The sequence below is a fragment of the Phoca vitulina genome, unplaced genomic scaffold (assembly GCF_004348235.1).
Source record: "Phoca vitulina isolate PV1807 unplaced genomic scaffold, GSC_HSeal_1.0 scaffold83, whole genome shotgun sequence".
Classification (NCBI taxonomy): domain Eukaryota; kingdom Metazoa; phylum Chordata; class Mammalia; order Carnivora; family Phocidae; genus Phoca; species Phoca vitulina.
Window position 1 is genome coordinate 3,436,572 of NW_022589786.1, and position 24,864 is coordinate 3,461,435.

General features: G+C 55.1%; 1 protein-coding gene across 2 annotated transcripts in view; it reads left to right on the forward strand.

Moving 5' to 3' along the window:
* The first annotated feature begins 704 nt into the window (after positions 1–704).
* Positions 705–24,864, forward strand: part of TCOF1 (treacle ribosome biogenesis factor 1) — a 37,720-nt gene continuing 13,560 nt past the window's right edge. The window contains exons 1-18 of one of the 2 annotated variants that reach the window (XM_032395332.1): positions 705–862; positions 3,274–3,329; positions 6,413–6,558; positions 8,611–8,684; positions 9,438–9,624; positions 10,234–10,307; positions 12,024–12,254; positions 13,388–13,600; positions 13,821–14,039; positions 14,204–14,368; positions 14,530–14,712; positions 14,876–15,127; positions 15,218–15,418; positions 19,603–19,740; positions 19,932–20,117; positions 20,203–20,388; positions 20,551–20,691; positions 23,076–23,186. In XM_032395332.1, the coding sequence (XP_032251223.1) occupies positions 755–862; positions 3,274–3,329; positions 6,413–6,558; positions 8,611–8,684; positions 9,438–9,624; positions 10,234–10,307; positions 12,024–12,254; positions 13,388–13,600; positions 13,821–14,039; positions 14,204–14,368; positions 14,530–14,712; positions 14,876–15,127; positions 15,218–15,418; positions 19,603–19,740; positions 19,932–20,117; positions 20,203–20,388; positions 20,551–20,691; positions 23,076–23,186 (2,871 nt within the window). In that variant the 5' untranslated portion in view covers positions 705–754. The remainder of the gene's footprint in view (positions 863–3,273; positions 3,330–6,412; positions 6,559–8,610; positions 8,685–9,437; positions 9,625–10,233; positions 10,308–12,023; positions 12,255–13,387; positions 13,601–13,820; positions 14,040–14,203; positions 14,369–14,529; positions 14,713–14,875; positions 15,128–15,217; positions 15,419–19,602; positions 19,741–19,931; positions 20,118–20,202; positions 20,389–20,550; positions 20,692–23,075; positions 23,187–24,864) is intronic. The other variant, XM_032395333.1, reaches the window with a different exon arrangement.

Sequence of the window (24,864 nt, forward strand, 5' to 3'; positions counted from 1 at the left end):
TGCGCCCTGCCTGGAATGCCAGTCCTCTCTTCTGCACCTAGAAATTCCTGCTCCAACTTTAAGCCTCAAATTAGATGTCTCTTTGGGGTTAGGTGCCCCTCCTCCCGGCTCCCATAGGCTGTGCCTGTCCCTGACAATGCACTCAAGGCATTGAACCATAGTTGCTTGGTTACCGAATCTCCCTTGAGCTTTGAGGGCAGCCACCGTTTCTTATCCATCTTTTTATCCCTCCATTCTAGGTGAGCACTAGCCTAAAGTATGGTGCTCAAAAACGATTTAGGCAATGAATGAATAATGACGAATAGTCATGGGTCCTAAAAACTCTGTGAAGTGAATAAATGAGCGGGTAACTGGAAGTTCGGGACCAGAGAGAGATGCAGATTAAGATGTTCAGAGATGAGTAAAACCTTATCGCAGACGTCACAGCGAACATGGAACACAAATGCCTGCAGTGAGCAAGTCTAGAGGATTTAAGAGGGAGTCATTCATCTCAAGGCCAGGAGGCGTGTCTAAGCCTGACCACGCCCTCCCCGCCAATGGGAGGCCTCGTTATCCTCCAAGCCTCCGCCCCTTTCACCCGCCGGGGCGGGGCCGGCCACTCCAGGAAATAAGACTACATTTCCCGGCGCACCGCGCGGCGCGGGGCGAAAGAGGAGCCGGAAGTGGGGCGCGCGAGGTCTAAGGGCACGAGGGAAGTGGCGGGCGGGGACTGAGGGGGGCGTGCAGGTGAGCGGACGGGCCGGGTTTCGCCGGCATGGCCGAGGCCAGGAAGCGCCGGGAGTTGCTTCCCCTGATCTACCAGCATCTGTTACAGGCGGGCTATGTGCGCGCGGCGCGGGAAGTGAAGGAGCAGAGTGGCCAGGTAAGCGTGCGCGAGCCGTGTACTAGGGCCGCGTGCAAGATTTGGAGAGCGACTGCCTGCGTCCCCTCCCTGAGCGGCCTGGCGGGCGCCCGGAGCCGGACCCTGCGGTGCCCCGGGAGGCGGCCAGGCGTAGTGAAGGAGCCGCAGCCTCTGCCCCCTGCGGCTCCCTGTCCTTCTGGGCCTCAGTTTCCCCAGCTGTGCAGTGGGCGGGCCGGGATGTGAGATCCGACGCGCAGGGCTTTGTAATTCCCGCGCCCCTTACCTCCACCCCCTTCCTGGTAGTGGCGGTTTAAACTTTCCGAAGTCTCGGGCCACGTGGCTCAGCGCGGCCGCGGAGGGCGAGAGGGTTGCTGAGAGTCTGAGGGGGTGAATTGCGACCAGACCCCGGGAAGCGTGAGGAGGCGAAAGAGCGCCGACGGAAGGGGCTTGTGGCCCCTTACTTGAGGTGAAACTCCGGCCCTCATCCCTCCCCTACTGGGTCAGACAGCTTTGGATTGCGAGCTTGTGGTGGAGTCATTGCTTACTTCATTCATTTTTTTCAGCACTCAACTCTGGCGCTCAGGGTGCTGGTGATAGAATGTTGAGCACGGTCCCCCAGCCCTCCTAGGGTTTACATTCTAAATCTAGTAGGGGAAGTGGACATAAAGCAAAGAATCACAAAAGTAACTGTACACCTAACGCATTAGGTGCCAAGAATGAGAGACATAGGGTGATAAGACAGGATGGCAAATTGCCCATGTCAGGGATATCCAGGACTGCTTTCCCGGCGAAGTGGATGTTGATTTGAGACCTGAGAGAAGGGAAGTGGATATTCCAGGCAGAGGTGCAAATGCTCTGTGGTGGGAGGGAACTTGTTGCATTTGTACTGGCCTCTGGAAAGTCCACTGTGGCTGAAGCATGGAGTACAGGGTGACAGGGGGTAGGGAGCTGGCTAGAGCCCTACTGTAGTTAGTTTGGTCTTTATCTGAAGAGCAGTGGTAAGCCACTGGAGAGTTTAAAGCTGGTAAAGTGGATATTGACCTGATTAGTCACCCCTTTGGCTGTGGTGTAGCCTCTGGTCCTGATGCTTGCTCCCAGGATCTCCCTAAAGCGTGATGGGCCCTAAGACATTATCCTAGTTTTTCTCAACCCTCTCTGGACCTTGATTGCCTTCTTACTCCATTTAGGTCACTTAACGGGTAAGTGGGGTAAGAGACAGTACCCATCTTCGCTGGGGCATTTGTCTAGGCCAAAGTATTTTGTCCTCATGGAGCATACAGTGTAGCAGGAGCAGACAGATGACAAATACTTAAAAAAAAAAAAGTTAATGATGTAGTGTGTTAGGTGATCATAGGTGTTAGCTATAAAAGTAAGGCAGGCAAGGAGGATAAAGAATATCAGCGTTCAGTTATAAATAGGGTGATCAGGAAGCCCCACTGAGAAGGTGACATTTCACCTGACATTTCACCTCTGAGAAGGCAGAGACCTTAAGGAAGTGAGGGAATGAGCTATGTAGTTAGCAGGAGAGAGCATTCCAGGCAGAAAGAAAAGCAGCACTTTTGAGGGCCAGTGAGGAAGCAAGTGTGCCTGGGGCAGAGCAGAGTGAAACCGACAATTGGAGTCTGTGTTATCAGCTCATGTGCTGGGCACTGACTAGAATATCTTGTTCAGGCCTGATGGCATCCTGCTAGGTGGGTGCTGCTCTTATCCGTGTGTTATAAAGAAGAGCCTGAAGTTTGAAGAGGTGAAGAGATTAGCTCAGCCAGTTAACAGAGGAGCTGTGCCTGACTCCACATGCAGCCTCTTGGCCATTCTGCCCGGATCCCTGATTCTGCCCTCAGCTCACATTGCTCACTTGACCTCCCTGGGGCACTTGACACCCTGGGTTCTTGACATTTACAGAGTGGGCCATCTGGCCTTGGCTCCAAAGGGCTGGATTCCACCCAGTTCCCTCTGCTTCTATCAAGGGACCGGCCCATTTGGTTCTAGTCTCTTCCCAGCAGACGAGTGGACCGCGGTCATGCCACCTGGATGCCTTGGGTGTCTGGGCTGTGGTTCGTACTGCCCTGGGAAGATTGACCCACCTGGCCTTTCAAAGACTTTTGAAAGGTCAGGGGTGGAAAAAACTCTGTCTTGTGGCCTCTAAGCATGGAGAGTGCAAGGGAGGTTGGGGGCTGCTGGATAAATGCTAGCCTGGAACATTCTAACTCCAGTCTCTCAAAGGTACCTCTCACTAACATGTTGTCTTAAAAGTTTTTAGCTGGAAGTACTTGCTCTGCTTGCCTCTGGAAGGTTTGAGTGGTACTGACAGGGCCAAGCAGACATATTTTCCAGAGCAAAAAGTCTCCTGTGAGGTCGTGGAGAGTTGGGCCCAAGGAGGACCCATATTGTGCTGGGGGGTTAATTGCTGCTTTCTCTTTACTTCTCTGCAGAAAAGTTTCCTGACTCAGCCTGTAACCCTTATGGACATCTATACTCACTGGCAACAGTAAGTCTGATGGGGCTGAAAGAGTGGAGTAGGGACACCCCAACCCATCAGCTTGAAATAAGCTAGGATTCTAATCTGATCTGCGATGTGTCTGCATAGCCCACTGTGCACACCGGCATTGCCCCGAGAAGCCAGGTCACAGGTGTGAGTGTCTGAGAGTGAGACAGAACGCTGAAAGCTGAGATCAGTGCTTTCAAGGACCACAGCTTCTCAGCAGCTTGTTACTCATTCAGTCAACAAACATTTATTGAGTAACTACCCGCTAAATGCCAGGTCCTATTCTAAGCGTGGAGATAACTGTCATGAGTGAGACAGACATGGTTCCTTCTTTCCCAGAGCTGACATTGGAGTCAGGGAGGTAAGCATGCCTCAAAGAATGAAACAAGTAAGTGTAAAATTAAAATGGTAGTAACAATTATGAAAAAGGACCTGGTGCCAAAACCCCATAAACGGGTTAGCTGGGCCTCATTTGGGGGTTTAGGAGAGGTTTCCCTGTGGTGACCTTTGGTATAAGGGCTGCAGGGAGTGGGGGAGAGAACTAGGCAATAGGTCTGGAGAGGCAGGTAGAGTGGGCCTGGCAGAAGGAACTGTGGTGCTGAGGCCGTAGCTGCAGCCACAGGCCAGAGGAGGCTGGACGGCTCGCAGGGTCCACCCCATGCAAGGCCTCATCGTCCATGGTGAGAAGTTGTGTCTTTGTCCCAAGGGCAGTGGGAGCCATGAAAGGGTGCAGTAGAGAGTGGTGAGATCACTCTGCAGGATGGCATGGCTGGTTGGGGCTGTGGACACCATCATCCAGGCAAGAGCCGATGGGGCTTGAGACAGGAATAACAGAGGGGGTAGAGCATCAGATAGTCAATTCCAGGAATATTAGGGGATGAGACCGGGAGCTGTGGATGGTCTGGAGGGGTGGGCTCCTTGACTCCCAGGTGCCTGGCTTGTGCCCTTGCATGGAAGGTGGGCCTGAGAAAGAAGCAAGAAGCAAGCCCAGTTTGGGGGGAGAGTTGGAGGGAAGGGGAGGACATGTTGAGTGTGAAATGTCTGTGAAACATGCAGAAACAGGAAAGGGGGGATAATCCAAGGGCATATCAACAGAGGAATGGTTTGAGAGGGAGGGAGGGGATAATCATTCTCTCCGTGAACTGGCCTGACCACAGTCATCCAGGGGAGTGAAGGACCTGGCAGTCATGTCCCATGAAGAGTGATTAGAAACTACTGAACTGGGGCGCCTGGGTGGCTCAGTCGTTAGGCGTCTGCCTTCGGCTCAGGTCATGATTCCAGGTCCTGGGATCGAGCCCCGCATCGGGCTCCCTGCTCCGCGGGAAGCCTGCTTCTCCCTCTCCCACTCCCCTGCTTGTGTTCCCTCTCTCGCTGTGTCTCTCTCTCTGTCAAATAAATAAATAAAATCTTTAAAAAAAAAAAAAAAAGGAAACTACTGAACTGTCCAGGTTGGACAAGAGATGGCAAAGGAGCAGGTGATATGTCTGCACATCTCTGAGGACGAAGGGAGTGGGCCGTTCCCTGGGGCTCTGAGAGACTGAAGTGGGACCCAGATGTACTGCAATAGGGAGACAGTCTTCAGCTTCTGAATATAAGCACTTGGTCATCAGAGCTATCCAAAAATGAGGTAGGCTACTGTTTCCTGTCATCGGAGGTGTGTAAGCAAAGGCAAGAATGGTGTGGAAGAGATCCCAGCTTTCAGTGGAGAGCTAAGGTCTGTGAAGGCGCTGTCAGCTCTCAGTGCTCAGCTTTCCTCTGCTGTAAGGTAGGGTCAGAGTGCAGTGCACACCCTGCACCCTGCACTTCCTCTCCCTCACCCCCTTCAGCGTGCCCAGGGGTCTGGCACTTCCTTCCCTAGAGAGCTGCTTCAGTGAGCCCCTTCCTTGTCACTGGTCCCTTCTGTGGGTGAGGGGTACTGAATGCAACGAGGACCTCACACCCACCAGAGGCAGCCTAGTCTAATGGTTCTCAGCAAAGTTCAAACCCCACAACGAGCTGTATGACCTTGGGCAAACTTGGCTTCCTTGAGTCTGTGTCTTCATCTGTAAAGTATAGTAATAATAAATAAGGGGCTAAACCTGGCCATCGGAGGCACCCCCCCCCAATATTTATAGAGCAGCAGCTACTATGAGCCAGAACTGTTCTTGATATATCTGGAACCGACCAGAGAAAAATCCCCCCCTTGTGAAACTTAGATTCTGTTGGGGTGAGAGGGGCAGGATGAATTGAGAAGTGTAATAAATGAAACCTCAGGGGAGTCCCAGCAAGTGGCCTTCCTGGGAACAGGGGACCGCAAACTGTGGCAGAGCACGTCTAGCCCAGCTGGAGAACACAGGGCATAGACAGTGACTCTGTCGGGGTGGGAGGGTGAGGTCAGAGGAGATGGTCCTTGCACATTCCAGGGACTCAGCCATCTGGGTGCTTGTCCTGCCCGTGCCGCAGACTTCCAAACCTCCTCCTCTCTGACCCTAAGCAAGTCACTTAGTTGTTCATTTTTTGAGATGTAAGCTACATGCTGAAGATACTTAGTGAGCCAGCAGAGGTTCCTGCCAGCCCCCCCCACCCCCTGGGGTTTGACTACGTAGTTGGGGAGTCAGGCAGGAAGTAAGTAGAATAGCAGAAGAGAGAAAAGTGCTCTGAAGAAAATGAAACAGGATGGCAGGGCAGAGACTGGCGGGGGTGGGGCACGATCAGGCAGGGCCTTTGAGGAGTCTGTATTGGCGCTGAGTCCTGAAGCACAGGAAGGACCTGAGCAGGGTCTTCCAGAAAGAGGGTGGTGCAGGTGCTGCAAGTTCTGGAGGAGGGGGAGCCTGGACGGTTCTATGAACGGCCTACAGGTGCTGGCTCATCCCACTCAGTGATCGTTGGCCATTGTTATATAATGTTATTGACCCTTCCTGATTATTTTGAAGACTAATAGTTTATGAAATGTGTGAAAATGCAGAATACAAGTGTATTACACCATGTTCTCAAACTCTCTATGCACATTTCCTCGGGGGGTGCGCGGGGGGCATGTCTTTCTTTTCAAATCTCCTGGAGGTGTCCTTGTCACCTGGTTGGTATAGCCAGTCACCCTTGTCCTGCAGAACCTCAGAGGTTGGTCAGAAGCGGAAGGCAGAGGAGGATGCGGCGCTGCAGGCTAAGAAGACCCGAGTGTCAGACCCCATCAGCAGTTCTGAGAGCTCAGAAGAGGAGGAAGAGGACGAGGCAGAAGCTGAAGCCACCAAAGCCAGTAAGAGTCCTGCACGCTGGGGGAGCTTCCATCGGTGTGTTTGTAGGGGCTCAGCCCAGGGCCCTGCAGCTTTGGGGAGCAGGCCTTTGGATATTGGATTGTTCTGGGGGAGAGCCCCCCTCCAGCTTCTCCTCCAGTGAGTCCTGGGAAGTCCAGGACCTTTTAGAGAGAAAATTGGAAGCATCTCGCATGCCTATTGCAATATTTAGTTGCGGCCTTTCTCGTGCCAAACATTGTGTGCTGGGGACTGGGAATCCAGTGGTGAGCGAAAACTGAGCTGGGCCCTTACAGCCTGATTTGGGGTACAGCGGCTACGTTGGTACAAGCTCCCAGGGATTCTGATAAAGATGGAAGGAAGCCCACACTTGTAGAAGAACTGCTGGAAAGATCTCAGAGGGCAGCTGGTGGGCACCCCTTCCGTGTGGCCTGTGGGCTGTGGGAGAGGGGCTGTGCTTTCTGTTGTTCTGGAAGAGTACAAGGTGGCTTGGGGAGGCTGTCCTGGGTGCTCTGCTTTCAGAGCTCTCGCAGGGGTGACCCCGTGAGGCCTGCCCAGCCCCTTCTCCTCAAGTCCTCAGGACAGTTCGTGCTTTAACCAATACAGCTATAACTCCACAGAGGAATCGTCCTTTTTTGCTGCAAGGTAATTGGGTTTTGCTTACATAGAAGGTAATTCCTTAATTTTAGGTATATTTTCCGATTGTCAAAGAAATCTGGGATTCACTGTGGACTGTTCATTATAGGATATATGAAAATGACTGGTTAAAAAGGCAGGAAAAAAATTACCCATACTCTTGCCACCTACCATTTGGCAAATTATTCTTCCATTTATTTTTCCTGAGCCTGTTTTTAAAAATATTCAAGATCATATTGAATATATATCTTATATCTTTCTTAATCTTTTAAAATTACAGTTGCAAAACAAGTTCACTTTGAACCATACAGAAGCACGTGGAAGAAAAATGAGAGGTTTTCTGTTCTCCTATCCTGGTTCCCTTTTCCCCCTAAATGTATCCTGCTGGGTAGCTTTACAGCTCTCCCCTTTGCATCTAGTCCTACAGACAGCCGTCCATACGTGCACACATCCATATCTACACACTTTGTAACACAAAAATTGGTCAATTTCATACTGACTGATATTTGATATTAATGGATTTTTATTTAGTGATACTTTATGAATTTTTCCTGTGATAACAGAATCATAATTGAGTCCCCGTTGAGAGAAGCATATGGAAATATTTGTGGGCAGTGTGGTACAATGTCTGGCATTCTCTTCAGAATCATACTTGATGCCAGAAAGGCGGGGTGACATCACATTGGCCACAAGTTGCTAATGGTTGGGGCTGTGTGGTTCGCTGTACTTCCTCTCCACTTACAAACGTATCTAAAATTAAAAAGAGAGGGAGATGGAGTTAAATGCCAGGAAGGGAATTAGACCATGCTGTTCATCTCCACAGTGTCCTCTCTAATTCACAGCACACCCTAGAAATCTTGTCCTGTGTGAGATCTGGGGAGACAGTCTCCTGGTGTAAGAGCACCAGGAATCTGTGAGTCTCAACATCTGACCAGTTCCCGGGCCCATGGTTCAGCTGCCTTTCCGCTAGAAACCCTTGAAATCCCGAGCAGCTTTCTCTGTGGCCCCGGGGGGCAGGCTGGCTGACCATTGCCCCCGTCCCGCTGTGTGACTCTCGGGCTGCAGTGTTGTCACCTGTCAGGCTGGCCCACCCTGAAGTTGGGCCGGGCCACCAAGGTATGCAGCACACCTGTGAGCCAGCCCTTTCCTCTGGGGCCACCAGTTTCTCATGCCAGCAGGGAGTCGGGACTCCCTGGGGGACTCGGACCGGTGGCTTTCACGTGTCCCTGCCCTCTTGCTCCTTCTGGCTGGGGCTCCTGCACCCTGGAGCTCTTTTCCACAAGTCTGGGCTCAGCCTCAGGTCCTCGCGCCAGCACCAGGCAGCCATACCAGTTGAACTGTCAGGTGAGCCAAGACCTGTTGGCTGTTCTTAATGAGAAAAAGCTCATCTGGCTCATCCCGCAGGTGTTTCTGTCTTGCAGCCCCAAGACTAGCGTCTACCAACTCCTCAGTGGCAGGGCCAGTTTTGCCATCAAGCGCAAAAGAAAAAGCCAAGGTGAGTAGGACCACCTTCCAAGCTGTGGCCTATGGGAGTGAAGTGCCCTACAGGGGACAGTCCCCTGCATCAGAGGAGGATAGGGTTGTGGGTAACGGACTGACTTGGATTCAGATGTCAGCCTTTGTCACCAGCTGTGTGATCCTAGCACGTCCCTTCACCTCTCTGGGCCTCAGTTTCCTTTTCTGTAAGGTGGGAACAGTGCCCACTGCTCTGGGCCCCTGGGCACAGTATGCACCTGTAACAGCTTCTTTCCGCCCGTCATCCCCGCATTTTCCTGTTCAGCCAACAACTTGTGACCCATCCAGTTACTTTCCAGCCACCGTGGGAGGCAATGGGGGCACCACAGTGAACAAGACACCTATGGTTCTGAAAGTGCGAAGCTCATTTTCTAGACTGAAACCACTTAGAGAGGAATACCATGTGCTGGTAGTCCATAAAGCAGCATCGGGCACACAAGGACGCTGAGCTGCGTCCCTGAGCTGCCTGGCGCGCTGGCAGCAATGCGAAGAAGTGCTAGGAACCACAGCTGACCGCTCGTTACCACTTAGCAAGTAACTCCTGTGTCCCAGGAACGGTAGCTGGGCTTTCTCCACGCCTCTGTGAGGGCAGGTACCGCTGTCGGCCCCACCTTAAAGATGAAGAAACAGACCGAGGGAGGGAATTTGCCCAAACTCTCACGGCTAGGAAGGGGTCTGTGCTTGTCATTCACCAGGCCACACCCGGCATGTCTGTCACCCCTGTCCTTTGTAGGCAAAGACCAAGAAAGCCAGCCAGATGGTGAACTCCACACCACATCCGGCCTCTGGAAAGGCAGTGGCCCACCTTCTGTCTGGGAGGTCCCCCAGGAAGTCAGCAGGGCCCTCGGCAAATACCATCCTGGTCACAGAAACCGAGGAGGAGGGCAGTGTCCCGGCCCTCGGAACCACGGCCAAGCCTGGTGAGCAGTGCTGACCTCTAGACGCGAAGCGCCCTGAGTTTGGGCTGGGGAGGCAGGCCCCGGGCACTGCTTTATCCAGCTCTGGGACATTCTGGAATTTAGAGGTTTGTCTCCATGGCAGTAAGGGCTCGCACCTCGATGAGGGAGGGTCTGCTGCAGGGACACGTCAGGCTTTGCCAAGGGAGCTGGAGCAGCCTGGGTGGTGGGGGAACATTTTCTGGTTTATTGCTCTCAGGTGGGTCCGGGGCCCACTGGAAAGGCTGAGGCTAAAGTGAGAGGCCTGGGTTTGCCTCAGTTTCTCATGTCAAATAGGCGTTTGCCTGCCTGCCTCAGTGTGATGATGATGGAGATCTCTGAGCCATCAGACGCTGGCTTGTGTGTGTTAGGACCTAGTCTAACACTTCCCAGGGCCAAAGGAGTGTGGGAACGCAGGGATACGAGTGGCACGCACCTCAGCTGTGGGGTTTCGGGATAGGTGGAGCAGAAGCTCCGCACACGAGAAGTGAGCACAGGGCACCTGCCTCTCATTGGCTGGCGTGGCAGAGTGCTGGCGAGGGGAGGGGAGTCTGGAAGGGCAGGCCCTCAGTGCTCTCCCTCTTCCTCCCTCAGGAATGGCATCAGCCAACCAGGCCGACAGCTCCAGCGAGGAGACCTCCAGCTCGAGCGATGAGACCTACGTGGAGGTAATGGCCACCATCCTCGGGAGGTGCCCTCTGCAAACCTCTAACCCTCCCAGAGGCCTGGCCGGGGCTTCGCACACCAATGGGGCCAAATCAGTTCAGCCAGTGTTTCAGGGGGACTGGGAGCTGGAAAGGCCGAGGCCTGGGGAGGGGAGCCAGGTGCTGCTCATCGCACCTTGGGCATGAGAGAGGTTTCGGGTTGGCGGGGAGAGACGCCAACCTGTCTGTGGGACAAGGGGAGCCTTCCTGGGAGAGGTGGCACTGGAGCAGGGCCTCGACGCACAGGGGACTCCCCAGGAAGGGATGTGGGGGAAAGTGTTTAAGCAGGAAGAGCTGCACGAGCCAAGGCGCAGGGGCAGCAGGGTGGCCGTCCTGTGGTGTGGTCAGGGGAGTTGGGTGAGGGGCTCTGGGCACGCTGGTGAATGCCAGGCCTGGGCACGTGGTCAGAGATGGTGAGATGGTCAGGTGTTGGTCTGTGGCCTTAGCTCTTCTCTGAGCTGTGACCAGGGAGTCTTTATGGGGCACCTGGGCCTTGGGAATATAGTGGTAGGCAGGAGTGCATGATTCCTGCTGCCGTGGGGACGTGGAGGGGTCCTCAGAAGTTTGACTGCAGTGCTGAAGGTTGCTAGGGGAAATGTAGAGAGCCCCAAGGGGCAGCAACAAGGATGTGGCGCCGTAGACGAGGTGCAAGTTACAGAAAAAGGGTCAGAGGTAGGCAGGGGCCCCATTCTGCTGCCAGACCATGAGGGCCAGCAGGAGTTTGGGTTGTACTCTAGGCTCTGTGAGAAGCCATCTCAAAGTTTTAGGCATGGAGGTAAGGTGGCCTGATTTATGTTGGAGAAAGGTTGCTGGTCGTAGCCTGGGTTGGAGGACAGGGCAGAGGGAAAGTAGCAAGACAGTTGAAGCTGGCGGAGTGAGGCTGGTGGCAGGCGCCAGGGCACCTACTAGAAAGGGCCTGTGGAGGGAGAACCAGCAGGGGTCGGGGCGGGAGGGTTGATCTGGTGCCCAGAGTACTTCTCCTTTGCTTCCTGCCTCACCCAGTAACCTCCTGTCTACCCCAGGCCTGGCCGAGGGCTGCTCCCCACATCCCATCCCCACCTGGCTACAGCCATCAGGGCGCCCCGGAAAGCCAGCAGTCAGACACACAGCTTCGGTGGGCCAGAGGCCAGCACAGGGCCCTACCAGCAGTGAGGAGTTTGTGATTGAGGAGCTGGCTGCCCCGGGAACCCGGGGTCAGGTGGAATCTGATGCTGGAGGTGCACGTAGGGCACTGCCTGCCTTGGAAATGTCAGAGTTTTAGAAATCTAAGAAAGAGCCCATAGAGGAGAGGAATGTGCCTGAACAAGCCAGTGGCGAGACTGGAGTTCTAATCCTGGCCTCCCGGCCCTTGGGATGGCCACCACGATCAGATACTGTAGTCGAAGGGGCGGACAGGGTGAGCCTCCAGGTGGCAGAGGAGTATAGTGTTGGAGGGTTCTGCCCCCAAGGCCACACAGACATGGGTTCTAGTCATGACTTTGCCCTTCATATTGGTCTTGAATGACTTAACCTCCCTGAACTTCTTGTCCTTTTCTGGAAAATGAGTGTAAAGATAGCATCTGTCTCAGGGATTTGGGAATCAGATGATACAAGGAAAGGACTTTATAAACCATAAAGCCTCTCCTACCCCTCAGAGGCAAAGATGATTAGTTTTTCCCTAATCGCATTTTCTTGTTCCAGATGAAACCTTCAGTAAAACCGCCCCAGGTCAAAGCCTCACCAGCCCCTGCCAAGGACTCTCTCGGGAGAGGGGCAGCCCCAACCTCTGGGAAGGCAGGGGATGTGACACCCCAAGTCAGAGGCGGTGCTCTGACCCCAGCCAGCAAGGCCAAGGAGCCGGAAGAGGACTCAGAGAGCAGTGAAGAGGAGTCTGAGAGTGAGGAGGGGGCCCCTGCGGAGCCACCCCACCAGGTGAGTCCTGGGGGCGGACTACCCCTCAGCGTCCCGCATCCCCCAGCAGCCAGGGAGTCTTCCATGGCCAGCAGAGGCTGGCCGAATGGCTACATGATGAGCACCTCCTCTGCCAGATAAGACTCACCTTAGGGTTTGGGGAGCAGGAGATGGAGGTGTGAAAATTGAAGGGCAAGGACAGTTGGGCTTGCGTCAGCCACCTGTGGAAATTGCCCTTCCTGCCCAACCAGCAGCCTAGAAGGGCTGCTTCCTACAGGGTGGTCCTGCACCCCACTCTGTCAGTAACACCCCTTTACCTCAGCTTCCTTGTCTAGTGAATGGGATGTGGCCAGCTGGCCCTATTGTGAAGGGACTTAAGTTTTAATTGCCTGGTCGTCTGGCTTCTCGGGCCAAATCATGGTTTGTTAGCTAACAGGAATCCTGTTAACTTCCATCTGCTGGGATCCCCTCCCCTGGGCAGGTGGCCAGGGCTGTGGGCACATCTGAAGGGAAAGCAGTGGGGCTGGGAGGCTGTTGGGGCCGGAGAGCCAGGAGGAGGAAAGCATCAGATAGTGGTGGGAAAAGGCCCCGCAGCCCTGAGCTGGCCAGGTGAGGCCCAGGTCTGGATGATCAGGGGAGATGCAGTACATAAGGTTCACTTTGCTGGGTGTTAAAGAGGAAGGTAAGGTGGGCTGGGCTGTAGGAATGGCAATTGAGATAGAGTCCTCAGGGAAGGCCTTACAGAGACATCGAGGACCTGCCACACAGAGGGCGTGGAAGTGGGCCAAGCCAGACTTGGTGCCCGTGCTCACAGAGCTCTCCCAGCGGGGGAGCCTGGCCGAGGGAGGCTCTGACCCCTGTGTACAGGCAACTTTGGGAGCAGTGCAGGGGCCTCAGGGAGGACTGCCAAAGGAACTGACGTCTGTCTCAGACCCAGAGGAGGAGGCAGTGGTGGCCTAGGGAGATGGGCAGGGCTGTGAAGGCCCCAGGAGTGAGAGAGTAAAGCTGATAGGCCAGGCCTGAGCACCAGTCAAGGTAGAGCGTGAGGAGAGAAGCGGGGGCGTCTTGTGAGCCCCAACTAAGGCCTCCGCTTTGTCCTGAAGGCACCACCAGAGGGTGAGGAGAGGAACAAATCACCCTTTCTCTTTTACTAGGTAAAGGCCTCAGAGAAAATTGTCCAGGTCAGAGCTGCCTCGGGTCCTGTCAAGGGGACCCCTGGGACAGGGGCCACCCCAGCACCCCCTGGGAAGGCAGGGCCTGCAGCTGCCCAGGCCAAGGCAGGGAAGCCAGAGGAGGACTCAGAGAGCAGCAGTGAGGAGGAGTCCGACAGCGAGGAGGAGGCGCCGGCTGCCAAGATGCCACTTCAGGTGAGGCCTGGGGCGGGAGAGTCCGTGCAGCCCGCGCCCCTCCCCTGAAGGCCTTCTGCGGCCTTGTTCTGCCCTCTGCGAGAGCCCTAGACATGCTCAGAGCCCCGCCCCTTCTCCCCTGGGGTATGTGGGATGTCCTTTGCCCTGTCCGGTCTCTTGTGTCTCCTCCTCATGTCCACACTCTGGGCTCCCTTCCCTAAGTCCATTTGTCTCCCTTCAGGTGAAGCCTTCAGGGAAGACCCCCCAGGTCAAAGCTGCCTCAGCTTCTGCCAAGGAGTCCCCTAGGAAAGGGGCCCCTCCAGTGCCGCCTGGCAAGGCAGGGCCTGCAGCCGCCCAGGTGGGGAAGGGGAAGGGGGAAGAAGACCCAGAGAGTAGCACTGAGGAGTCCGACAGCGAGGAGGAGGCCCCACCTGTGCCCCCGGCCAAGAGCCCTGCTCAGGTGAGGCTGCAGGTGCCCCTGCTTGGAGAGCCCATCTGTCGGCTTCTCTTCCCCCTCCACACCTGGGGCCCTGCACCCTGCATTTGCATTCCTCCCCGCTTGTCTCCCCTCACACGCAGTCCCCTGTGGGCCCCTGCCCTGATCCTGTCTTTTGTTACTCCCAGGCAAAGCCCGTGGGGCAAAACTCCCAGGTCAGAGCTGCCTCGGGTCCTGTCAAGGGGCCCCCTCAGAAGGTGGGGCCAGCAGCCACCCCAGTAGGGAAGCAGGAGGAGGGCTCTGAGAGCAGCAGCGAGGAGGAATCAGACAGCGAGGGGGAGGCGCCGGCCCAGGTGAGGCTCCTGCCTGTAAGGCTCTTCTCTCCCCCTCAGTGTCAGGAGCATCCCCCCCTCCCCCCCACACACACACTGACTCTGCTTGCCCTCTCGGTTTGTCTCTCTGCACACAGCCATGCTCTCCACTCCCTCCCCTGATCCTGTGTGTCTCACTGCAGGCAAAGTCCTCCGGGAAAATCCTGCAGGTCAGAGCTGCCTCAGGTCCTGCTAAGGGGCCCCCTCGGAAGGCAGGGCCTGTGGCCACCCAGGGCAAGGCCGAGGGGTCCAAGGATGACTCAGAGAGCAGTGAGGAGGAGTCAGACAGTGAAGAGGAGGCGCCTGCAGCCGTGGCTCCAGCCCAGGTGGGGCCCAGGAGGGGCCGCTCTGCAGCCTGACCTCACCACCCTCACCAGTCAGCTCCCCAGGGAGCAGAGGGGAAGGACGGCAGCAGGGCTCCACCCCAGAGCAGATGGGGGCTCTGAATTCAGGCTCCTTCTCTAGCTTCTGACTTCTGCTTCCTCTCAGGCAAAACCAGCTGTGAGAACACCCCAGACCAAGGCCTCCCCAAGGAAGGGCACTCCCATTACCCCAGCACCTGCCACGGTCCCCCCGGTTCGAGTGGGCACACCAGCCCCTTGGAAGGCGGGAGCAGCAACTTCTCCAGCCTGCGCCTCATCCCCAGCTATGGCCAGGGGCGCCCAGAGGCCAGAGGACTCTTCAAGCAGCGAGGAGTCCGAGAGTGAGGAGGACCCCGCTCCTGTCCCAGCCGTGGGACAGGTGAGGCCAAGTTTATTCAGCTGACTCAGGGCCAGTGCTCATGTGGCCCCTGGGGCATCTGTGACCCGCTTCTCTTCCCTGTCATTCCAGGCGAAGCCTGTAGGGAAAGGTGTCACCCTGAAAGCTGCTTCCACACTCACCAAGGGGCCCTCAGGCCAAGGGACTGCCCCAGCACCCCCTGGGAAGGCAGGGCCTGCAGTGGCCCTGGTCAAAGCTGAGGCGCAGGAAGACTCCTCCGAGAGCAGTGAGGAGGACTCTGACAGTGAGGAGACGGCTGAAGCTCTAGCCCAGGTGAGGCCGAGGAAGGCCCAGCCCATCCTAGCCACACCAGAGCCTGGGGCAGGGCTGAGGAGAGGCTTTTCTGGGCTGCTCTTGCCCCCCCCCCCCCCCGCCCCGCCCCCGGGTGTGCAGAAACCTCAAGGGCAGCCTCAGCTCAGCCTCCTTCCCCACTTTTCACTCTGTCTCCTCCGCCTGTCAGAGACGGCAAGATCTCCCCCGTGGCCTTTTGAGCTCCCATTGGGATTCCTTATGCCTTCCACAAGCTCTGTTGAGCACCCCATCTGCCAGGCGCTGTCCGGTCTCCCTCAGGGAGTTCCTAGCCTAGACGGGGGCGTGGACGGGTGCCCAGGTTATTCCAGCATGGTGTGTGCTAAGGCTGAGAATAGAGCGCGTACCTGGGCTAACAGCATGGCTGGTGAGAGCGTCTAGGGGTTTCCTGGACGAAGTGGCATCGGGAACTGGGCTGAGAGAGCTGGCCAGGGGACGTGGAGTGTTGCAGGCAAAGAAACTGGCCTGTGTGAAGGCCCAGAGGGTGGGAGAGCACCTGGCCTGAGTGAACCGCCCCAAGCAGAGCATTTTGGTGGGATCACTGAGGGAGGTGGTGTGGCAGAGGCAGACGGCAGGGGTTTGGAGCCAAACCGCCTGGATTCAAGTCCCAGCTCCGTGTCCTAGCAAGTGACGGACTCCATCCAGGGCCTTTGTTTTACTCTTCTATAAATTGGAAATCAACCTTCACAGGATTGAGAATGTAACGAGCTCTCACCTACCACACCCAGCAAGGGGCCTGTGCGCTGCAGCCTTGCTCATCTGCCACCCTGAGGGTGGGCCAGGCCAATGGGGAACAGAATCAGGAGTCCCCTCCCCATCTGGAAGAGTTAAGTTGCGAAAAGTGAAGATTGCTCATGCCCTGTGCTCGCTCACCATTTTATTATTTGTAATCGTCACTCTCCCCCGACCCACCCAATAACCACTCAGAAATTAGTCATTTCTTTTTTTTTCCCTATACCAAAGCACACATTTTCTATGGATTTTTTTTTTTTCCCCCTCTCCCAGTTGCGTTGTGGGACCCAGGTTCCTGTGATTCCCCTAGTGAGGTTTTGACCTGCGTGTGGGCCCTGCTGGAGTCCCAGCCCAGCAGCTCCTATCCCGTTTGTAAGCTGTAGACACATCCCAGACCAATGCCTGAAAAGTTTCATTGTGCTTTATTGCTTAAGTATTTGTCTTCCCATCTGAGCCTCCCACCGGTTCCATTAGAGGAGTGTTCATTTGCTTTGGTTTCTGGAGGAGGAAATTAGAGCTTAGAAGAGTTGTTTGCTGACCTGCTTCAGCCCAGCCAGCCAGTGAGGGTCCGAGCTGGGCCCGGGGCCCCAGTGTGTCTGCCTCAAAAGCCTTGACTTTCACACATCCTTCTGCTACATCTTGGCCCAAACTTTTCCAACCACAGACATGATTATGCTCTGGGGTCTTACATTCTTCCAAGGTGCAAAGTAAAACAGCTAATCCCTCTCTAGGGGAGCAGCTTTATAGCCTGAAGCCCTGTCAGAAGATGGGGCCTTGCCCAGCTTCAAGAGGTCTGAATTGCCTCCACCGAGACAGGCGGCTCTGATAGGAGTCTTGTCTGAAGGATAAGGACAATTAAGCCTCTGTTGCGAGGTTCTGGTGAGGATGAAATAAGAGAGAATCCTTGTATGGCTTCACTCTCAAAATGCTGTCTGCACCCACTCAGTGGGGCCCACACTGCTCAGTATTGCTGGGGTCAAGTGAGTCCGATAGTCTCTGGTCTGCTCAGAGACCCCAGCCAGCTCAAAGGAGACCGTCCATGTGAGAGCTGAGGTTCAAAACAAAGGAACAAAGACAGGACTGGTTCTGGAAAACCAGATGTGCCGGAGACTGAGAAGGAGGTGATTCTCCATTGCAGTGCCATAGGAAGAGAGCCCTTGTGTGAGAGGGATGGGAGAGATGGTCAGTCAGCATGTCACGATTGGCTGAATAAGTGGTACGGTGCCTTTCGGGCCTGACCTTGTGTTGTATGTTGACCGTACATCTTTTTTAAGATTTTATTTATTTGTCAGAGAGCACAAACAGGGGGAGCGGCAGGCAGAGGGAGAAGCAGGCTCCCCACTGAGCAGGGAGCCCGATGCGGGACTCAATCCCAGGACCCTGGGATCATGACCTGAGCTGAAGGCAGACACTTAACCAGCTGAGCCACCCAGGCGTCCCTGTTGAGCTTACATCTTATGACATTACATTTGCTTATCTGTTTTCCTGGCTTTTGTAGATTCCTTGGGATTTTCTATATACAAACCATGTTGTCTGTGAATAAGGACAGTTTTACTTTTTCCTCTTCAATCTAGATGGCGTTTCTTTCTTTTTCTTGCCTTACGGCCCTGGCTAGGCCCTCCAGTACAATGTTGAGTAGCAGTGGTGAGAACAGACACCCTTGCCTTGTTTTCTTATTTAGGGTATAGCGTTCAGTCTTTCACTGTTTAGTATGATTTTAGCTCTAAGTTTTTCAAAGATGCCCTTTATCAGTATGAGGAAGTTCTTTTTTTTTTTTTTTTTTTTTTTAAGATTTTATTTTTAAGTAAGCTCTACACCCGATGTGGGGCTTGAACTCACAACCATAGGTTCAGGAGTCACATGCTCCACTGACTGAGCCAGCCGGGTACCCCAAGGAAGTTCTTTTCTGTTCTTAGGTTGTTGAGTTTTTATTATGAGTTGGAGTTGAATTTTTGTCAAATGCGTTTTTCTGTTGAAGTGATCTTACTGTTTTTTTCCTGTTCTGTTAGTGCACTATATTGCACTTAGTTGATTTTCAGGTATTAAATCAACTTTTCATTCTTGCAATAAATCCCACTTGGTCATGCTCCCTTTTCTTTGTTGCTGGATTTGGTTTGCTTAGGTTTTTGTGTCTATATCCACCAGGAATATTAGTCTGTAGTTTTTGTGTAATGTCTTGGCCTGGGTTTGGTATCCGGGTGATACTGGCCTCCTGAAATGGGTTTGGTAGTATTCTCTCCTTTGTTTTCTGAGAGTTTATGTTGGATTGGTATTATTTCTTCCTTAATAGAATTCACCAAAAAAAGACACCTGGGCCTGGATTTTTTGTGTGTGGAAGAAGATTTTTAATTACTAAATCAATTTTGAAAATTATTATTGGTCTGTTCAGGTTTTTTTGCTTCTTGAGTCAGTTATATTTTATACTGTATTGAGACTTGTGAGGTCAACTTAGTGCTGGTGTCTTCTGTTTTCTTAAGTGAATGTAAAAGACATTGCTCCCCTCTGGATGACTTTTCTGTGCTGATGAGCACCTTGACCTTAGCCAGACACAGTCTGTGCTTTAGAGGGCTTTCTTTCTTGACATGCTGATTCTTAGTTTCACTTGGTCTCGTGTGGATGGGGGAAGTCACTGATCAGATGGCATCTCTGAATGAGGCAGGGGCCTAGGGACACTGCCAGATTCCTCATTCTACTTCACATTAGCCCGGTTTGCTTTCACACTCCTGTCAGCGATCTCACCGTCAAAGATTTTACTCTTTGTTGCCCTCATCTCTCTAGGTCTGTGTTTGCTTGGATACCCCGAGAGGGCTTGGGGGATCCCTTGGATATCAGTTAAGATTAGGTTAAACTGAAGAAAACCTCAAACAGCCATGGTTTTCTGTCTTGTTCTGCCATCCTGAGTACCTGGCTCTTGCCTCATACGCTAAGATGTCTGCTAGAGCTCCAGCTGTTACCTCAGCATTTCTTCCAGCTGGGAGGAAGAAGACCCATGTTTTCTACCCGTGTAAGAAAGTTGAATTGTATACTTGACTTCCATTCTGTTAGCCAGAAGTTAAACTCGTGGCTGCCTAGCTGAAAAGGGAGCCTGGAAAATACCTCTGCCTTGGGTAGGCTCCTGCTTAGCTAACACTAAGAAAAGTGCTCACAATAAATGAGTTTATGTGCCAGGCACCATGCTAAACACTGTGACTTTCCCATTTAATGAGAACCCTGTGGGTGAGCCTTGTTGTTAGCCCCATTTTATAGAGAAGGAAACTGAGGCCACAGAGGTCAGTGATTTGCCCAGGTTCACACAGCTATTAAATGGACGAGCAAGAATCCACACTCAGGCAGCTGACTCCAGAACCGATGTTCTTGGCTAACCACTCTGCTGCATCTCACCTTCTCCCTTCCGTAATTCCTGTTTCTCCTTCCAGGTGAAGGCCTCAGTGAAAATTCCTCAGAGCAAAGCCAGCCCAGCTCCCACCAGAGCAGCTTCAGCCAAAGGGGCAGCATCAGCTCCGGGAAAAGTGGTCACTGCCGCTGCTCCAGCCAAGCAGGAGTCCCCGGCCAAGGCAAGTGGGACCAGAAGCCCAGGTGCCGGAGGGGGCTGGAGCTCGGGAGGAGCACGCAGCTGGCTCAGCCTAGCCAGGGCCCTGCACAGGCGGGAGAGACTTCCGCACAGTCACACCGTGGGTGGGCTTAACCTAAATGGAACCGTGCTGTCTGCTTCCTTCCCTAATGCTGCTACTGTCTCACCATTCAGGTAAAGCCGCCAGCGAGAGCACCCCAGAGCAGTGCTGTCTCGGTGAGGGGCCGGGGGGCCGTGCCGGCTGTGGGGAAGGCCGTGACCACTGCAGTGCAGTCCCAGCCGGGGCCAGTCAAGAGCCCACAGGAGGACTCGGAGAGCAGCGAGGAGGAGTCGGACAGTGACGGGGAGGCCCCCACTCAGGTGAGGCCCCGGGGAGAGTGGAGAGCAGCTCTTGTGGTCCCTTTGGCTCTCTCCCCTAATTCTGTTTCTCTCACTCCCGGTGAAGCCCTCAGGGAAGACCCCCCAGGTCAGAACTGCCTCAGCCCCCGGCAAGGGGTTCTCCAGGAAAGGGGCTGCAGCAGCCCCTCCCGAGAAGACAGAAGCCACAGCCCCCCGGGCTGGGAAGCCGGAGGCGGCCTCGGAGAGCAGCAGTGAGGAGGAGTCGGAGAGCGAGGAGGAGGCGCCGGCCCAGGTGAGGCCTAATGAGGAAGCCGCTGCACCGCCCGGCCTCTGAGCCGCCGCCGCCCGCTCCCCGCGCAGGACTTGGGGTCAGGGCCAGGTGAGGAAGGAGGACCAGATGAAAGCCGTGCCTCCTGGACCCTTACCCCAGCCGCGCTCCTCTGTGTCTCGTTAGGTGAACCCTGCTGTAAAGCTCCCCCCAACCAAGGCCTCCCTGATGAAAGGTGTCCCGGGCGCTCCTGTTTCTGCCGAGGCCTCCACAGCACGAGTGGACACCCCAGCCCCACAGAAGGCGAGACCAGCAACTCCCGCCCAGGTAAATGAGGCCAAGGATCTCAGGACGTCACAGGGAGTCTTGAGGAGGCTTGGGCTGCGATGCAGGTACCAGGAGGTGCTGGGGACCTAGAGGAAGTCCCCTCCCTCATCTGGGCCTGGGACCCCAGGGAGAGCTCAGCTGGGTGAAGCCTAGGGAGTGGGGAGAGGGAGGGAATGAGGAACCGACTTCTACGTGGACGGTTTCCCTTCTGTCTGTGTGCGGAAAGCAGCAGGAGCGGCTTCGGCCTGCAGAAGTTCAGGGAGCCAGACTCCAGGACATAGAGGGCTCCCGTGTGTGATGGCCTAGTAGCCACCATTGAGCCTTGGTGTCAGGAGAGGCAGTAGAAGGTGGTGGCAGCTAGGGCAAACTGGAGAGTTCTGGTCCCAGCTAGAAAGATGGTCCCTGTCAGCCCCAGCAGCTGATTATGACCGCATGTGGCCACGTGTTTGTTTCTTAAGGGAAGCTGGAAGTTCCTGTGCCAGGCCGAGCTCCATCCCCTCTTAGGTTTCTGTTTTCTTCAGGAGTAAAACAAGCACCAAGAAGTTTGTTAAGTGCTCCTAGCACTGACCTCTGCCTTCAGTGCATCAGACCAACTACGAGCGTTCCATCTCACGGATAGAGATAAAGGGATGAAAGATGTTGGCCCTGCTCTCATCTCATGGGGCCTGTAGTCAGTAGGGCAAGGTGAAGTAGTGGATTATTGGAGAATATTCTGGTAGTGCTCTGTCTGATGGAGCTGGGAGAACACGTCTCTAGAGGCCAGAAGAGATGATTGAGCAGAGCTTAAAGGAAGACCAGGGGTTCACCAGACAGGCGGAGCTAGGCCCTCCGGGGTGGTGGGGGGGTTGCGAAGGGGAGGGAATGTGAAGTCAGGTGGGTTCCACAAAGGCCAGCCACCCTGTAGGCAAAAGTCACTTCTAGTTGCCTGTCACCAGTCACATGTATGGGGGCCTAATGCCAGACTAAGACACAAGGGTCCCAGCCATGTTTAGACATAGCAGTATTTTGGTTTGTTTTTGTTTTTGTTTTTTTTTTTTTTTTTTTTTTTTTTTTTAAAGATTTTTATTTGTTTATTTGACAGAGAGATGGAGTACAAGTAGGCAGAGAGGCAGGCAGAGGGAGAGGGAGAAGCAGGCTCCCCGCTGAGCAGGGAACCCGATGTGGGGCTCGATCCCAGGACCCTGGGATCATGACCTGAGCCGAAGGCAGCCGCTTAACCGACTGAGCCACCCAGGCGCCCCTGTTTTTGTTTTTTAAGTTTTAAGTGGGTTCCTGGATCAGGACATCCTAATCTGCGGGAGAAAACCTAATTCCAAGAGCTTAAAGGGGATTGGTTCCATCATGGCACACAAAGCTTTGGGGTAAAGCTGCTCCAAAGGTGGTTCCTTCAGCTCTGCGTCATGGGTGACCCACATTTCTTCCATCTTCTACTCCCTGCCATGGCAGGGCTGCAGCGTCTCCAGAAGAGCTAGGAAGTCCCCCAGCAGACCTTCCTTCCCCTCACTTCCTTGTCCACATCTAAGGCATGTGCTTCCCCCGCCAAAAAAAAAAAAAAAAAAAAGGCCCCCCACTGAAAAGGGGCCTGGGGGTTTTGGGTTGGGGGGGAGGGGGGGGCCGCCCCCCCCGGGCCGGGGGGGGGGGGGGGGGGGGGGGGGGCGCTAGCAGAGCAGAGTCGGGGGCACAGCTGTTGTGGTGTAGGAAACGACACAAATCAGGATCTCCTAGCTGCTCTTGAGAAATTGGACTCGGGCAGCGTAGGCGGCTCTGCCACTTCGCTTGGCTGGACTGAGTAGTGAAGGGGGGGCCTCTGCCCCTGGCCTGGGCTCCCCTGAGCTGGTCACCCCCAGTGCCTGCTACTCCGTGCTCTCCTCCTCTGGCTCCCCGACCGCAGCTCCTGCCCAGCCAGCCCCCCTCATTTATGCCTGGTCCGGCAGGAGGGGCAGCAGCCTTGGGACACTCCTGGCTGGCTCCTGCTCTTACCTGGGGGTGTTGCAGCCAGATGTGAGCACGCTGGGACCACTACCGCTGGCTCACCCCTGCAGCCTTGTCCCAGGCTGCTGTCTCCTCTCATCTGGACGCCGGGCCACCCGCACGGCAGCCCTCAGGTTTTAGTGGGGTCTGACTCCTACTTCCCTTTCAAGTTCGGAGTGGGCTCTGGAGGGAGCATTAGCAGAGAGGAAGGCTGTGTTTCCGGTGGCCGGGGGCATGCTGAGCCAGCAGCTGTCCTCCCATGCGGGTAGTAAGGGGCCGCGCTGCCTCCCGTGGACAGCCAGCATACGAGGGCAAGCTTGCTCGCTGGCCGTGGTTTCCCTGCCCCAGTCCCTCAGTCGTGTTCCCCTTCAGCTAACACCCCCTGCCCCCTACCCATGTGCTTGTCCCCTCAGAAGGAGGGTAACTCCAAAGCTGCCAGAAGCAAGCCCCTGGCCCCAGCACCCCCAGAGAAGAACACAGAGGGCTCCTCGGAGAGCAGTGACGACGAGCTGCCGGCCAGCCAGGTAGGCCTTTCCTTCTCTTTGGGACACTGCAGACTCAGGGCAGCGGGCCCCTGAGGGGTTGCGAGGGCAGACCTTTGCCATTTAAACAGCACTTCACGGTCTCCTGGTTGAGCCATTCATCTTCACGGTAACCCCGGGAGGTAGGCAGCGGGGCATCACTGAGCATCCAGGCTTCAGAGCCAAACGGTGGAGGGTCAGTGCTGGCTCTCCCAGCTGCCAGTTCCATGACCCCGGGCACACCCTGAGGCCCAGATATCTGCCCTGGAAGCAGGCAGGGTAGCAGTCCTCCCTCCTGCATCCCTGCATAACGCGCTGCCTGATGGGAGTGCCTGTTCCTGCGGGAGGGCACGTGCTGTGGCCCATTTGATGCATCAGGAATCAAAGCCCAGTGGGTTGAAGTCCATTCCCCAAATTCTCATGACCCATAAGAAGACAAGGCAGGGCCGGATGCCGGTCCCCTGGCTCCCGATACATCCCCGCTTGCTGTTTGGGACCGGGAGCCTTCTCTGCGGGGCTTGTCAGGATCCAGCGGGCATGTCCGGGACCTCACTCTGGCGCCCATGGCACGCGTTCACATGCTCTGCTGCACCCGCGGCCTCCCCAGACTCCCCCTAAGGTTGGGACCAGGCCCACCTTATCTCCCCAGCTTGCTGAGTCAGGCCTCTGTGTGAGCCCCAGCCTTTCCAGCAGATAGCAGTGCCCTTTGTCCTGTAGCCCCAGGTGCCTGGACGCCTCTGCCAGGTCCCCTCAGGGTCCCTGGAGTCGTATAATTACCAGACCCTCTGCTTAACCACCTCCCTCGTATACCTACCGTACCGCGTGCTGATTGGCCCACCAGTGAGGTCACACGCTGCTTGCCACCCTCGGTGACGGGGTGGGGTGCTCGCTGCCATTCTCTGCTCCGTAAAGTCCTGATGAACAGCTACACCTAACGTTACCGGTCACTTTCCGTGTGCCAAGCCCCATACTTCGTTAGCCTGCTCAGTCCCCACAACAGCCCTCTGAGGGTAGGTCCTTCTTTTATTCCCATTTGAAGGAGGAACGAGTGAGGCTCAGGGAAGTTGAGTGACCTGCCCCGGCGTCCCATGGCCAGAAACAAGGGGACAGACCTGGCGTTTGAAGCCAGGCTGTGCATACAGTGCCCACGGGCCGCCACTGCCCGCGCTGTCCTCTCTCCAGGGGAAGTGGAGGGCGGCCCGGGCCTTGCCCTCTGGCGGTCCAGGCGCCCTTAGGAGGCCGCCTCCTTGTCTGAGCAGGATCGGGACAGCTGGGAGGGAGGGGGCCGCCTCGCCCTGCATTGTGGGGGCGGACTAACACAATTAACATGAACATCATGCTTAAGTTGAACCATTTAATTGGTACGTTAGTCCTGAAGATTCTGGAGTCCCTATTAAAAAAGAAGCAGGAAAAAAGTTGGCATTTTGTGCATTTCCCTAGGAGGATTCAGGGAAGACGGCGCAGCCTGAGGAAGCTGCAGCCTCTCCTCCCTGCTGGGGGATTTTGAGCTCCTTCATCCCCAGCTCACTAATTATGATCATTATCACTATTATGCATTTGTCAAGTGCTTCTTTACTGACAAGTTTCACTCTGTTTTTGTTATTAGCCTATCAATGGAGAAAAGGGATCAATGCCAGAGTGGTGGGCAGAGCCTCAGGCTGGGGGGCAGGGGCGATCGTGG